This window comes from Mobula hypostoma, chromosome 6, assembly GCF_963921235.1.
Source record: "Mobula hypostoma chromosome 6, sMobHyp1.1, whole genome shotgun sequence".
NCBI classification, from domain to species: Eukaryota; Metazoa; Chordata; class Chondrichthyes; order Myliobatiformes; family Myliobatidae; genus Mobula; species Mobula hypostoma.
In genome coordinates, this window is record NC_086102.1 from 104,082,984 (window position 1) to 104,100,205 (window position 17,222).

The window sequence follows — 17,222 nt, forward strand, 5'->3', positions numbered from 1 at the left end:
CACAGAGTCTGGCCCTGTGGCTCAGAAGGGTAGGGAAAGGAAGAGGATGGCAGCAGTGATAGGGGACTCTATAGTTAGGGGGCAGACAGGCGACTCTGTGGACACAGGAAAGAAACGCGGACGGTAGTTTGCCTCGCAGGTACCAGGGTCCAGGATGATTCTGATTGCGTTCACAATATCTTGAAGTGGGAAGGAGAACAGCCAGAGGCCGTGGTACATATTGGTACCAACGACATAGGTAGGAAAAGGGAGGAGGTCCTGAAAACAAACTTCAGGGAGTTAGGAAGGAACTGAGAAGCAGGACCTCAAAGGTAGTAATCTCGGGATTATTGACTGTGCCACGTGACAGTGAGTATAGGAATAGAGTGAGGTGGAGGATAAATGCGTGGCTGAGGAATTGGAGCAGGGGGCAGGGATTCAGATTTCTGGATCATTGGAACCTCTTTTGGGGCAGGCGTGACCTGTACAAATGGATGGGTTGCACTTGAATCCCAGGGGGACCAATATCCTGGTAGGGACGTTTGCTAAGGCTATTAGGGAGAGTTTAAACTAGAATTGCTGGGGGGTGGGAACCGAACTGAAGAGATGGAGGAAGGGGCTATTTGTTCACAAATAGAGAAAGTTTGGAGACTGTGCGAGAGGAAGGATAGGAAGTTGATAGAGGAGGGGTGTGCTCAGACCGATGGTTTGAGATGTGTCTGTTTTAATAAACATCATGAACAAAGCAGATGAGCTTAGAGCATGGATCAGTACTTGCAGTTATAATGTTGTGGCCATTACAGAGACCTGGATGGCTCAGGGTCAGAAATGGTTACTTCAAGTGAGAGGCTATAGATGTTTCAGAAAGGACAGGGAGGGAAGCAAAAGAGGTTGGGTGTGGCACTGTTGATCAGAGATAGTGTCGTGGCTGTAGAAAAGGAGGAAGTCATGGAGAGATTGTCTACTGAGTCTCTATGGGTGGAAGTTAGAAACAGGAAGGGGTCAATAACTCTACTGGGTGTTTTTTATAGACCACCCAATAATAACAGGGACATCATGGAGTGGATAGGGAGACAGATTCTGGAAAAGTGTAATAATAACAGGGTTGTCGAGGTGGGAGATTTTAATTTCCCAAATATCAATTGGCATGTCCCTAGAGCGAGGGGTTTAGATGGGGTGGAGTTTGTTAGATGTGTTCAAGAAGGTTTCTTGACACAATATGTAGATAAGCCTACAAGAGGAGAGACTGTACTTGATCTGGTATTGGGAAATGCACCTGGTCAGGTGTCAGGTCTCTCAGTGGGAGAGCATTTTGTAGATAGTGATCACAATTATATCTCCTTTACCATAGTATTGGAGAGGGATAGGAACAGACAAGTTAGAAAAGTGTTTAGTTGGAGTAAGAGGAAATATGAAGCTATCAGGCAGGAACTTCAAAGAATAAATTGGGAACAGATGTTCTCAGGAAAATGTACGGCAGAAATGTGGCAAAATCTCTTCACGATTTTTATAAATGACCTGGATGAGGAAGTGGAGGGATGGGTTTGTAAATTTGCTGATGACACAAAGGTTGGGGGTGTTGTGGATAGTGTGGAGGGCTGTCAGAGTTTACAGTGGGACATTGATAGGATGCAAAACTGGGCTGAGAAGTGCCAGATAAGTGTGAGGTGGTTCATTTTGGTAGGTCAAATATGATGGCAGAATATAGAATTAATGGTAAGACTCTTGGCAGTGTGGAAGATCAGAGGGATCTTGGGATCCGAGTCCATAGGACACTCAAAGCCACTACGCAGGTTGACTCTGTGGTTAAGAAAGCATATGTTACATTGACCTTCATCAATTGTGGGACTGAGGTCAAGAGCCAAGAGATAATGCTGCAGCTGTGTAGGACCCCGGTCAGATCCCACTTGGAGTACTGTGCTCAGTTCTGATCACCTCACTACAGGAAGGATGTAGAAACCATAGAAAGGGTGCAGAGGAGATTTACAAGGATGTTGCCTGGATTGGAGAGCATGTCTTATGAGAATAGTTTGAGTGAACTCGGCCTTTTGTTCTTGGAGCAGTGGAGGATGAGAGGTGACCTGATGGAGGTGTGTAAGATGATGAGAGGCATTGATCATGTGGATAATCAGAGGCTTTTTCCCAGGGCTGAAATAGCTAACATGAGAGGGCACAGTTTTAAGGTGTGTGGAAGCAAGTATAGAGGAAATGTCAGGGGTAAGTTTTTTACGCAGAGAGTGGTGAGTGCGTGGAATGGGCTGCCAGCAACGGTGGTGGAGGCGGATATGATAGGGTCTTTTAAGATGCTCCTGAATAGGTACATGGAGCTTAGAAAAATAGAAGGCTATGGGTAATCCTAGGTAATTCCTAAGTAAGGACATGTTTGGCACAGTATTGTGGGCCGAAGGGCCTGTATTGTGCTCTAGGTTTTCTATATTTCTATGTTTCTAACACATCAACCTCTGCTTTAAATACACCCAATGAACTGGCCTCCACAGCCATTGCTGGATTCGAATTCCACAGATTCACTACCCTCTGGCTAAAGAAATTCCTCCTCATCATCGTTCTAAATGGGCGTCCCTCAATTCTGAGGCTGTGTCCTCTGGTCCTAGACTCTCTCATGACTGGAAACATCCTAAGAGGTTTATATCATGAAGAGTCTTTTCTCCCCAAGGCAAAAAAAGCCAGAGACCTCTTCCCATGGTGGAAATGGCTAATATGATGAAGCTTAACTTTAAGGTGTTTGAAGGAAAGCACAGGAGATGTGTTGGAGATAAGTTCATAACACAGACAGTTGGGCACCCTTCCAGTGGTGGTGGTAGAGGCAGATACATTAGGGGCACTTAAGAAAGATAGGCACATGGATGATAGAAAAATGTGAGAAGGGAGTGTTAGGTTGATGTTAGAATACATTAAAATGTCAGCACAAAACCTTGAGGACGAAAGGGCCTGTACTGTGCTGTAATATTCTGTGTTCTATGAGAGGAATAGAACAGGTGAACGGTCACAGCATTTAGCCCAGGGTAAAACTAAAGGCATATGTGCATAGTGAGATGGGAAAGCCTTCAAAGGAAACTGCAGGGCAACTTTTCCCACACGCAAGGTGGTAAGTGTATGGAATGAGCAGCCAGAGGAAGTGCTTAGACAGATTTTAAAGATTGGCTTTATTTGTTAAATGCACATTGAAACATAAACACACACAGCCTTTTGTGTCAATAACGTGCTGGGGACGGCCTGTAGGTATTGCCACACATCCAGCACCAATATACCTGTAGCACGCACACAACTTACTAAGCAATACATCTTTGGAATGTGGGAGGAAACTGGAGCACCTGGAGGAAGCCCATGCGGTGACGGGGAGAACGTACAAACTCCTTAGAGACAATGGCAGGAATTGAACCCCAATCTTACAGCTGGTACTGTCAAGTGTTACACTGGCCGCTACGCTACCACACTGCTTCATTTACAATATTTAAAAGATATCTTGGGCAATTACATAGGTTAGGTTGGAAAGGTCTGGGGGGATGTGGGCCAAACACAGGCAAATGGGACTAGCTCATTTAGGTAAATTGGACAGCAGGGCAAGCTGGACTGAAAGGTTTGCGTCTCTATGGGTTGCCATTCCAAAGCTTCATTCCTTTCAGGTTGAGAAGGCAGAAACCAGTCAGGGATTCTGCTTCTTTAGTATTGGGCTATGCCGCTAAAGAACACAGTTAGATAAATAAGATCTCTCTTTGTGGCTTTAATTTTTTGTATATTTACATGTCTAATTCTAAACCACACAACCAGGATCCAGAAAGCACTCGTCAACACCTCTATTTTACAGGAGACAACATTTTAAACAGCTCTCTGAAAGGAAGTATCATCAACCTTGAAAGGTTTAAGCAAAGCTGAGAATAGTGTTCCTATTCTGTACTCGGCTTGCAACTGATGTCCTCAAGAACTCCCTGCTTCTCTCCATGAAAAACGCTGCTCACTGCAGAATTGGCATTTATTATTTAAGCACAGCTTGTGGAGTCACTGCCTCACAGCACCAGAGACTCAGGTACAAATCCCGATCTCAGCAGGTTCCTTTGGTGGTAGCCTTCCCACCATTGAGGACATCTTCTGAGGGCACTGCCTCCAGAAGGCATCATCCACCAGGAAGGATCCTCACCATCTAGGACATGGCCTCTTCTCATTGCTACCATCAGGGACAAAGTACAGGAGCCTGGAGACCCACTTTCAACTTCTTAGAACAGCTTCTTCCCCTCCACCACCAGATTTCAAAATGGTCCATGAACTCACGAACACTGCGCCACTATTTTGCTGTCTTTTAGCACTTTTTAACATATTCTTATTGCAGTTTATAGTAATGTTAGATATTAAACTGCACTGCTGCAGGAAAACAACAAACTTCATGACGTATGTCAGTTATAATAAACCTGATCCTGAGTTTCAGTGTTCCATGTGACTGTGTGGCTTTCTTCAAGGTGCTCCAGTTACCTTCCACATCTCAAAGCTGTGAGTGTTGGAAGAAGTCTTTGGGGTTCCCCAGTGTGTGGCTGAGTGGTGGAATCTGGTGGTAGAAGTCCTGAGTCAAAGTCAAAGTAAAATTATTATCAACCTGTCTCTATGTTACCATATACAACCATGAGATTTATTTTCTTGCAGGTATTGGCAAGAAAATAAACAAATACAACAGAGTTATCAAAGAACTGTGCACGAACAAAGACTGACAAACAACCAATGTGCAAAAGAAGACCAATTGTAGAAGTAAAAAAGTAAATAATACTGAGAACATAAGCTGTAGAGTCGCTGAAAGTGAGTCGGTAGGTTGTGGTTCAGAGTTGAGGTGAGTACAGGAGCTGATGGTTGAAGTGTAATCACTGTTCCTGAACCTACTCTATCTGATGGTAGCAAAGGTGTATGTGACAATAATAAACCAACTCCAAATAAACCATGTCATTTCCTCATGGCAGTCACCTCTTAGACACGTGTAAGTCACATAAAACCCCTATCTCTCCCCAAAACAATGTTTACACGTATGCAGGGAACCCAGTGACAAACACTGTGCTAATTGCAAAACAACACATAACTCCAGCATGCAAACTCACTGACAAAATCAACGATACAATAAAAATTAACTGAAACACTCTTTGGGAGTTCTAGGAGGAAATTGCAACACTAAGGAGAGTGTGTTCTCCTTTTGGGCCATCTTACTTTCTGCATATATTTCTTAATGTAATTTGAAGTATATTTTATATACTGACGGGGAGAAGGTGCTGGAGGCAGACTGGGAGTGAACAGAGGCACGGCGGGTGCGCTGGCTTAGGGTCAGGTGCCTTCCATCCATGCTGCTCTCCGGAGTTCACTCTGTGCAAGACAAGCTGATTTGCATTCGCCTGCCGAGCCTGTGCAAGGAACTGAGGAACTGCTACGAAGTCGTTCTGGCAGGAACGTGGCTCCAGGACAACATCCCATACACCATCGATTTTCAGCCCATGCACCTCAGGGACTTGAGCTCATATTATTTTTGTGGCTGCATGTGCTATCGTAAGTATATACACTGTGAGCTGTTTGTGATTGTAAAAACTCTGCTTTGCACCTTGGACTTGGAGGAATGCTGTTTCAATGTGTATGATTTAATGACAATTAAACTTGAACTTGCTGCCGCAAAACAACAAATTTCACGACAAATTTTCAATGATGCTGCTGGGCGTATAACCTGAGGTACAGTATAGGGAGAGGTTAAATAGGTTAGTCACTGGAGTGTAGGAGATTGCAGGGGGGATTTGATGGAGATATATAAAATTATGAGGGATATAGATAGTGTAAATGCGAACAGACTTTTTCCACTGAGGTTGGGTGAGATGAACTAGTGGTGATGGGTTAAGTATGAAAGGTTAAATGTTTAAGAAGAACATGAGGGGAACTTCTGCACTCAGAAGGTGGTGAGGGTGTGGGCTGAGCTGCCAGTGGATGCGGTTCTGTTTCAACATTTGAGAGAAGTTTGGGTAAGTACATGGATGGGAGGGGTAAGAGGACTATGGTCTGGGTGCAGGTCGATGGGAGTAGGCAGAATAATAGTTCAGCATGGACTAGATAGGCCAAAGGGCCTGTTTCTGTCCTGTGGTGTTCTATCAATGTCATTGATAATAAGCCTGACTGCGATTCTGATGCTGATTATGATGGGTAGAGATGCTTAGGTCACTGGGATCGGCTGGAAGCTGATGAAACATGAAGACTCCAGACAGACCCAGCCCTCCCCCACCATACTCCATCTGATATTCTTCACACTGAGTCCACCCATCCCCTCCTAGATCCTTTCTCAACACTCCCCCTCTTCTCCTTCTACAGGCTATCTCCCTTCTCCGATCACAGTCCTAATGCAGGGTCTGGACCTGAAATATCAACAAATCCTTTCTCCTTTAGAATGCTTTTCTTTTGCTCCCGAGGCATTGTTCTGTGGCTTGGTCTATATAAGGGGCCTGAACCTGCATGTTTCCCATCAAAAGGCATTGTTAGTATCAACACATATTTTAATTCAAGCATACCAATTTCCATTTTTAAGCCCTTTGTTCAAAAGTATAATGTAGATTAGTTATGCAAACGTTCATGCTGTGATTACCAATGGTGGCACTACACTGCTTGAGTCTCCTTCCAAGCCTAGTCTCCCAGCAACTCCAAGTATCTCCCAAATTACCATAAGACAGAGTTAGACCATTCGGCCCATTGAGTCGGTTCCGCTCCCTCTCAACCCCATTCTCCTGCCTTCTCCCTGTAACCTTTGACGCCCTTACTGATCTAGAACCTAACAGCCTCTGCTTTAAATACGCCTATGGACTTGGCCTCCACAGCCACTGTGGCAATGAATTCCACTGATTCACCAGCCTCTGGCTAAAGAAACTCCTCCTCATCTCTGTCTAAAGGGACGTCCTTGAATTATGAGGCTGTGCTCTGTGGTATGAGACTCCCCCATTATAGGAAACATCCTCTCCACTTCTAATCTACCTAGACCTTTCAACATTCAATAGGTTTCAATGAGATCCCCTCATTCTTCTAAACTCCAGTGAGTACAGGCCCAGAGCCATCAAGTGCTGAGAGGGAATACCTACGTAGGAATATGGGTTTGGATGGGGAGGTGTAAAGTTGGTCCCAATTGGGAAATCTTGGTTCCTGCTGATGAGGTGGGTAGGGGAGTTTGACATGAAAGGGTTAAATTTCACGCCTGTCATCACAAGATTTAAGGTTGATGTTGTACAGAACTAACAGCTCAAGGTGTTGCACTGACACGCAAAGCCAAACCAATAGCCCTTCAGCAGAATAGTTGATGGGATTAGATGAATTTTCAAGGATTAATGCAGAATGATGGATGAACCCCTTCCCCTTTGACCCCCTCATCCCTACCCCAAACCCCACCCCTAGGAGCTTTGATACCTGATCCCATTCAGCTCATACCTTGCTGGAGGATTTTTCCAAAGTATTTATTGTGGATCGTGCAATTCCACCTCCGGCTCCGGAACTGGTACTGGCACTCCCTCACGCCCAGCCTGGCACCCTTTGCCACCTCGTTCACGATCTCGGGCTCTGTCTGGCACAGCTCGGCCTGCTTGCCGGCCAAACGCTTGGTCTTGCGGCAGATACTGTTGGGGTCCATCACCAGGGGGCTTCCCACTGCCCTGCACAAGATCAACACAAGGAAATCAGTGGGGCAGAGGAGGAAGGCCTAACGCAGCAGAGTGTCCTGGCGTCACTTACAATGAGTTACTGCCTTTGGCCAGATCATCTCAATCAACATTGACATGTGAGACTCAAAAGTTTGCAAGGGTGAATCAAGAATTTGGCTTCAACCTGACAGGGTGAGCCATCAGTCTCAGGTAAAGAAGAGTTTCAGTAGGGTAGCAGTAGAGATGTTTTAATTTGCAGAGGTGACCGTAACTAGAATCCAACAGGGGGAAACAGCCTTATGCAGAGAGGAGGGAAATTTAGGAGAGGGGGTGAGAAAAATCACTGCTGTTATGAGGAGCCACACACACAAAATACTGCCGGACTCAATGGGCCAGGCAGCATCTATGGAAATGAGTAAACAGTCGATGTTGCAGGCTGAGTCCCTTCACCCAGCTAGTCCCAATTCCTTGCTCTGCCCTCCATGTAACTTTCCAATGCTTCTTAAATTATTCATCTGCTGACAGGTGGATTCATGTACTCAGCTGTCTCTGAGTGAAAGAGTGGCCCCTCAGGCCCCCTCACATAGACTTGAGGGTACGGGGTGTCAGGGAGGGGTTAAAGAGCTTGTCGTGTCCATTCTGGGGCAGTACACTCGACTTTGGGTTACTCCGGACACCCAGCTCTCACCTATGGCTCCAAGTAGCTACTTGCATGCAACAGCAGCCATACGCTGATTCAACAGCGGGCCAAACCAGGTGAGGGAGTAGCTGGTGGCTCTCATACCCCGGTACGATGGGGATATGCCTGCCCTAGATGTGAAGTCAGCCCTGGTGATCTGGACAGATGAGATCAACAGTGAGATCTAATGGCCAGGAGGTGGTTCCGTAACGCTTTATGGAGAGCGAAGGGCATGACGAGGCATGGAAGAAGTCACTGTCACCCACTGCACCCAAGGATGACCCCAGTTTGTGACGCCACAGGACTTGGACTTCCGAGGTCAAGAGAATGGAACTGCCCCAGTGCAATAGCTTTTCCGCTTTAAAAACTCTCCCGCTGAGATCTCCTATCATTGCTGAATATGGTGCACAACCAACAACTCTCTCTGGATTTGGACGGCCCAATCCTGGGAAAAGACTAGTACTGCCTGTATCTTATTGAAGCCCATTGAATATTGAATGGCCTAGACAGAGTGAACATGGAGAGGATGTTTCCTATCGTGGGGAAGTCCAGGACCAGAGGGCACAGCCTTAGAATACAAGATTATCCTTTTAGAACAGAGATGAGGAATTTCTTTAGCCAGAGACAATAGACAACAGACAATAGAAACATAGAAACATAGAAAATAGGTGCAGGAGTAGGCCATTCGGCCCTTCGAGCCTGCACCGCCATTTATTATGATCATGGCTGATCATCCAACTCAGAACCCCGCCCCAGCCTTCCCTCCATACCCCCTGACCCTCGTAGCCACAAGGGCCATATCTAACTCCCTCTTAAATATAACCAATGAACTAGCCTCAACTGCTTCCTGTGGCAGAGAATTCCACAGATTCACCACTCTCTCTGTGAAGAAGTTTTTCCTAATCTCGGTCCTAAAAGGCTTCCCCTCTATCCTCAAACGGTGGCCCCTCGTTCTGGGCTTCCCCAACATCGGGAACAATCTTCCTGCATCTAGCCTGTCCAATCCCTTTAGGATCTTATACGTTTCAATCAGATCCCCCCTCAATCTTCTAAATTCCAACGAGTACAAGCCCAGTTCATCCAGTCTTTCTTCATATGAAAGTCCTGCCATCCCAGGAATCAATCTGGTGAACCTTCTTTGTACTCCCTCTATGGCAAAGATGTCTTTCCTCAGATTAGGGGACCAAAACTGCACACAATACTCCAGGTGTGGTCTCACCAAGGCCTTGTACAACTGCAGTAGTACCTCCCTGCTCCTGTACTCGAATCCTCTCGCTATAAATGCCAGCATACCATTCACCTTTTTCACCACCTGCTGTACCTGCATGCCCACTTTCAATGACTGGTGTATAATGACACCCAGGTCTCGTTGCACCTCCCCTTTTCCTAATCGGCCACCATTCAGATAATAATCTGTTTTCCTATTTTTGCCACCAAAGTGGATAACTTCACATTTATCCACATTAAATTGCATCTGCCATGAATTTGCCCACTCACCCAACCTATCCAAGTCACCCTGCATCCTCTTAGCATTCTCCTCACTGCTAACACTGCCACCCAGCTTCGTGTCATCCGCAAACTTGGAGATGCTGCATTTAATTCCCTCATCCAAGTCATTAATATATATTGTAAACAACTGGGGTCCCAGCACTGAGCCTTGCGGTACCCCACTAGTCACCGCCTGCCATTCTGAAAAGGTCCCGTTTATTCCCACTCTTTGCTTCCTGTCTGCTAACCAATTCTCCACCCACACCAATATCTTACCCCCAATACCGTGTGCTTTAAGTTTGCACACTCATCTCCTGTGTGGGACCTTGTCAAAAGCCTTTTGAAAATCCAAATATACCACATCCACTGGTTCTCCCCTATCCACTCTACTAGTTACATCCTCAAAAAATTCTATGAGATTCGTCAGACATGATTTTCCTTTCACCAATCCATTCTGACTTTGTCCGATCATTTCACCTGTTTCCAAATGTACTGTTATCACATCCTTGATAACTGACTCCAGCAGTTTCCTCACCACCGTCGTTAGGCTAACCGGTCTATAATTCCCCGGTTTCTCTCTCCCTCCTTTTTTAAAAAGTGGGGTTACATTAGCCACCCTCCAATCCTCAGGAACTAGTCCAGAATCTAACGAGTTTTGAAAAATTATCACTAATGCATCCACTATTTCTTGGGCTACTTCCTTAAGCACTCTAGCATGCAGACCATCTGGCCCTGGGAATTTATCTGCCTTCAATCCCTTCAATTTACCTAACACCACTTCCCTACTAACATGTATTTCGCTCAGTTCTTCCATCTCACTGGACCCTCTGTCCCTTACTATTTCTGGAAGATTATTTATGTCCTCCTTAGTGAAGACAGAACCAAAGTAATTATTCAATTGGTCTGCCATGTCCTTGCTCCCCATAATCAATTCATCTGTTTCTGTCTGCAGGGGACCTACATTTGTCTTTACCAGTCTTTTCCTTTTTACATATCTATAAAAGCTTTTACAGTCCATTTTTATGTTCCCTGCCAGTTTTCTCTCATAATCTTTTTTCCCCTTCCTAATTAAGCCCTTTGTCCTCCTCTGCTGAACTCTGAATTTCTCCCAGTCCTCAGGTGAGCCACTTTCTCTGGCTAATTTGTATGCTACTTCTTTGGAATTGATACTATCCCTAATTTCTCTTGTCAGCCATGGGTGCACTACCTTCCTTGATTTATTCTTTTGCCAAACTGGGATGAACAATTGTTGTAGTTCATCCATGCAACCTTTAAATGCTTGCCATTGCATATCCACCGTCAATCCTTTAAGTGTCATTTGCCAGTCTATCTTAGCTAATTCACATCTCATACCTTCAAAGTTACCCTTCTTTCAGTTCAGAACCTTTGTTTCTGAATTATCTATGTCACTCTCCATCTTAATAAAGAATTCCACCATATTATGGTCACTCTTACCCAAGGGGCCTCTCACGACAAGATCGCTAATTAACCCTTCCTCATTGCTCAAAACCCAGTCCAGAATAGCCTGCTCTCTAGTTGATTCCTCGACATGTTGGTTCAAAAAACCATCCCGCATACATTCCAAGAAATCCTCTTCCTCAGCACCTTTACCAATTTGGTTCACCCAGTCTACATGTAGATTGAAGTCACCCATTATAACTGCTGTTCCTTTATTGCACACATTTCTAATTTCCTGTTTAATACCATCTCCGACCTCACTACTACTGTTAGGTGGCCTGTACACAACTCCCACCAGCGTCTTCTGCCCCTTAGTGTTACGCAGCTCTACCCATATCGATTCCACATCTTCCCGGCTTATGTCCTTCCTTTCTATTGCGTTAATCTCTTCTTTAACCAGCAATGCCACCCCACCTCCCCTTCCTTCATGTCTATCCCTCCTGAATATTGAATATCCCTGAATGTTGAGCTCCCATCCCTGGTCACCCTGGAGCCATGTCTCTGTGATCCCAACTATATCATAATCATTAATAACAATCTGCACTTTCAATTCATCCACCTTATTACGAATGCTCCTTGCATTGACACATAAAGCCTTCAGGTGCTCTTTTACAACTCTCTTAGCCCTTAGGTGCAGGCGTCGGCCATTTGGCCTTTCGAGCCAGCTCCACCATTCACTGTGATCATGGTTGATCATCCACAATCAGTATCCAGTTCCTGCCTTATCCCCATAACCTTTGATTCCGCTATCCTTAAGAGCTCTATCCATCTCTTTCTTGAAAGTATCCAGAGACTTGGCCTCCACAGCCTTCTGGGGCAAAGCATTCCATATATCCACCACTCTCTGGGTGAAAAAGTTTTTCCTCAACTCCGTTCTAAATGGCCTACCCCTTATTCTTAAACTGTGGCCTCTGGTTCTGGACTCACCCATCAGCGGGAACATGCTTCCTGCCTCCAGCATGTCCAATCTCTTAATAATCTAATATGTTTCAATAAGATCCCCTCTCAGCCTTCTAAATTCCAGAGTATACAAGCTCAGTCACTCCACTCTTTCGACATATGACAGTCCCACCATCCTGGGAATTAACCTTGTGAACCTACGCTGCATTCCCTCAATAGCAAGAATGTTCTTCCTCAAATTTGGACACCAAAACTGCACACAGTACTCCAGATGTGGTCTCACCAGGGCCCTGTACAGCTGCAGAATGACCTCTTTGCTCTTATACTCAATTCCCCTTGTTATGAAGGCCAGCATGCCATTAGCTTTCTTCACTGCCTACTGTACTTGCATGCTTGCTTTCAGTGACTGATATACAAGAATACCTAGATCTCATTGTACTTCCCCTTTTCCTAACTTGACTCCATTTAGATAATAATCTGCCTTCCTGTTCTTACCAACAAAGTGGATAACCTCACATTTATCCACATTAAACTGCATCTGCCATGCATCTGCCCACTCACCCAGCCTATCCAAGTCACCCTGTATTCCTCACATTTCACACTGCCACCCAGCTTTGTGTCATCGGCAAATTTGCTAATGTTACTTTTAATTCCCTCATCTAAATCATTAATATATATTGTAAATAGCTGTGGTCCCAGCACTGAACCCTGCGGTACCCCACTGGTCACCGCCAGCCATTCCAAAAGGGACCCGTTAATCGCTACTCTTTGTTTTCTGTCAGCCAGCCAATTTTCAATCCATGTCAGTACTCTGCCCCCAATACCATGTGCCCTAATTTTGCCCACTAATCTCCTATGTGGACCTTTATCAAAGGCTTTCTGAAAGTCCAGGTACATTACATCCTCTGGCTCTCCCTTGTCCATTTTCATAGTTACATCCTCAAAAAATTCCAGAAGATTAGTCAAGCACGATTTCCCCTTCGTAAATCCATGCTGACTTGGACCGATCCTTTTACTGCCATCCAGATGTGTCGTAATTTCATCTTTTATAATTGATTCCAGCATCTTTCCCACCACTGACGTCAGGCTAACTGGTCTATAATTCCCTGTTTTCTCTCTTCCTCCCTTCTTGAAGAGAGGGACAACATTAGCCACCCTCCAATCCACAGGAACTGATCCTGAATCTGTAAAACATTGGAAAATGATTACCAATGCATCCACGATTTCTAAAGCCACCTCCTTAAGTACCCTGGGATGCAGACCAACAGGTCCCGGGGACTTATCAGCCTTCAGACCCAACAGCCTATCCAACACCATTTCCTGCCTAATATAAATAAAGAGGGTAGTGAATCTGTGGAATTCATTGCTACAGACAGCTCTGGTGGCCATTCTCTGAGTATAGTTAAAGCAGAGGTCGATAGGTTCTTGATCAGTGAGGGTGTCAAAGGTTATGGAGAGAAAGCAGGAGAATGAGATTGAGATGGATAATAAATCAACCATGATGGAATGGTGGGTCAAATGGACTAATTGTGCTCCTATGTCCAATGGTCTTATTCTCCACATACATTATGTACAGTATTAGAAACCTGCTGTGGTGTGTTGGTCAGAGTGCGACACGCAACAAAAAACAACAAAACTTAACAATTATAAAGAATAAAGAGTTTTATCTGAATAAAACAGTTAATAAAGCATTCGGTTAAAGGATGGATATGGAATAAATATGCATAATAAATAGCAGCATGTATTTACAAGGCAACCAGCATTATGTGGTTTAACGCGGCTTATCAATGTCTCTCTGAATTTCAGACATTTCTAATGATGTCGTCTCTCATTCTCAAACGTTCCAATGAATGACGACCTAGTCTGGCCTATCTTTACCTATTACTCATGCCCACTAGTCCTGGAAACATCCTTGTAAATATTTTCTGCAATCTTTCCAGGTTTAGCTGTGTCTTTCTTACAGCAGGGTGATCTGCTCTGTGTACAGTATTCCAAGTTCAGTCCCATCAATATATACTGTATACAGCTGTAACATAATGTCCCAACGCCTACGCTCAACGCCCTGACTGACGAGGAATAACATGTTAATGCTAGTTCTGCTGCAGAGGTTTTAAACTAGAGTTGCAGGGCGATGGGAGCCAGTGCCAGGGCAGATAGTGGAGTGGCTCTGGGGAAGGAAGGTGTTAAGAATCCATACAAAGACAAGAACCAAAAGGTTGAGCAAGGTGGGACCATGGTTTATCCATGCCTCTCTTAATTTTAAACTTTTCTGTAAGGTTGCCTGGCCCACCTTTGCTGATAACACAACCCCTCTACCCTTATAATTCTTTTCTGCCTGCATTCCAGATTAACCACGTCCTTCCTTTAACACTATAAAGATATACAATTATAAGAACATAGAACAGAGAGCGAATGGGAGAGGAGGAATAAAAGAATGAGATTCGGTGACTGGGTCAAATAGCAAGTCGTGGGACACCGTTAGTGGAACACGAGTATCAGAATGATGCTTTTCACACTCAGTGGCCACTTTATTAGGTATACCTGTACACCTGTTCGTTAATGCAAAATATCTAATTAGCCAACCATGTGGCAGTAACTCAGTGCATAAAAGCATGCAGACATGGTCAAGAAGTTCAGTTGTTGTTCAGACTAAACTTCAGAATGGGGAAGAAATGTGATCTAAGTGACTGAATGTGGAATGATTGTTGGTGCTAAATGGGGAGGCTTGAGTATCTCCGAAACTGCTGATCTCCTGGGTTTTCACACACAGCAGTGTCTAGAGTTTACAGAAAAAGGTGCAGAAAAAAACAATGAGCAGCAGTTCCAGAGGTGAAGACAGTTTGTTAATGAGAGAGGTCAGAGGATAATAACTAGACTGGTTCAAGCTGAAGGAAGGTAATAGTAACTAATAACCGCGAATTACAAAAGGGCATCTCTGAACACACAACATATTGAACCTTGAAGTGGATGGGCTACAGCAGCTGAAGATCACAGACATAGAGTCAGTGGCCATTTTGTTAGTTACAGGGGGTAGCTAATGAAGTGGGCTCTCAGTGTAAATGTCCTAGCTTAATCGCTATTATCCTGAGATGCTGTCCTTCAACCCGGAAAGTCAAGGTCAAATTTCAAATAACTTTATTATCGAAGTACATATATGTCACCATACACTACCTTGAAATTCATTTTCTCGCAGGCATTTACAGAAAAATAAAGGAATACAATTGAATTTATGAAAATTATACACAAAGATTGACAAACAACCAATGTGCAAAAGAAGACAAATTATAAAAATAAATAAACAGATAGATAGATAGATAATACAGAAAACAGGAGATGTAGAGTCCTTGGAAGTGAGTCCTGTAGGTTGTAGAATCAGTTCAGAGTTAAGGTGAATGAAGTGATCCATCGTAGTTCAGGAACCTGATGGTTAAAGGATAGATACTGTTCCTGAACCTGATGGTTGTAGGGTAATAGCTGTTCTTGAACCTGATGGTTGAAGGATAAATATTGTTCCTGAACCTGGAGGTTGTAGGGTAATAACTGTTCCTGAGCCTGGTGGTTGTAGGGTAATAACTGTTCCTGAGCCTGGTCATTGTAGGGTAATAACTATTCCTGAGCCTGGTGGTGTGGGACCTAAGGCTCCTGTACCTTCTTCCTGATGGCAGCTGTGAGAAGAGAGCATTGTCTGAATGGAGGTGGTCCTTGATGATGGATGTTGCTTTCTTGTGGCAGTGTTCTTTGTAGATGTGCTCAATGGTGGAGATGGCTTTGTCTGTTGTGGACTGGGCTGTATAGACCACTTTTCCATTCCTAGGCATTGGTGTTTCCATACCAGATCCTGATGCAACCTGACAGCATACTCTCCACTGTGCATCTATAAAAGTTTGTCAAAGTTGTTAATAAAACAAATGAGAGGATGAATAGGAAAGGAATAAAGGGAGATGGACCCAATGTAATAAACTGTGATTAGCCTAGGCAGGTATTTCAGTATTTAGAAACTTGCCTACACCTTTATTGCTTCTACCAAGGTGCATGATCATACACTTCCCTACCCTATATTCCATTGCCACTTCTTTGTCCATTCTTCTAATCTTGAAGCAAATTGGAATTAAAATGCCATAGTCTTGTATTAGGAGATGTATCCATGAACTTGATAGAAAGTTTCAATGAGCATGATCAGAAATGGCAATGATGTCATAGTTACAGTCAACCACAGATGGAATTAAGCGAGAGTCAATAAAAAAGTATCAATTCTAGAATAAGTATGATGTACATGTGAGAAAAATTAAAACTCTTTATCCTTAGGGTGTAGAAATCTCCAGATTTCTGAAATTCCAGAATCAATCAGAAAAGAGTAAGATTCTTCTAATCTGTCAAAGTCCTTCTGTAAACACCCTGCTTCTTCAAAACTACCTGCTCCTCCACCGATCTTGGTTTCATCTACACACTTGGCCATGAAGGTATCAATTCCCTCATCCAAATCGTTGACATGGAACATGAAAAGAAGCATTCCCAACACCAACCCCTGTGGAACACCACTAGTCACCAGCAGCCAACCAGAAAAGGCCCCCTTTATTTCCAGTCTTTGCTTCCTGCCAGTCAGCTAATTTTCTATTTATCCATACTAGTATCTTTCCTGTAATACCATGGGCTCTTACCTTGTTTAGCAGCTTCATGTTCAGCACCTTGTCGTATGGAATAAACAGCATCCACTGACTCTCCTTTGTTCATTCTGCCCTGTCTCGGCCTGAAACATCTCCTCCATAGATATGGAGTTTCTCCAGCATTTTGTGTGTGCTTCTAGAAAATGGAAGTGACTTACTGCCCCTTTCCAAGATGATTATCACAATTTGGAATTTGGATGTGTTCAGATTCAGTAAAGTTGAAATGAGGAATGTTTGAGATTCAGTAACTTTGGGGTTCGTAAGGTTTGGTTCTATAAAACTTGGGATCAATTATAGGATTAAGAGCTTGAGGTTTGGTAGAAAATGTTTTTGTGGTATTAGAAAATTGAGAAAATCTGCAGAAGCTGGAGATCTAAAGCAACACACACAAAATGCTGGAGGAAC

At 44.1% G+C, this 17,222-nt stretch overlaps 1 protein-coding gene across 1 annotated transcript in view; it reads right to left on the reverse strand.

Annotated features, from left to right (window-relative positions):
- wnt6b (wingless-type MMTV integration site family, member 6b) overlaps positions 1 to 17,222 on the reverse strand; it is a 166,174-nt gene that overhangs the window by 73,352 nt on the left and 75,600 nt on the right. The window contains exon 2 of the mRNA XM_063049961.1: positions 7,420 to 7,640. Coding sequence (XP_062906031.1) covers positions 7,420 to 7,640 — 221 coding nt within the window. The remainder of the gene's footprint in view (positions 1 to 7,419; positions 7,641 to 17,222) is intronic.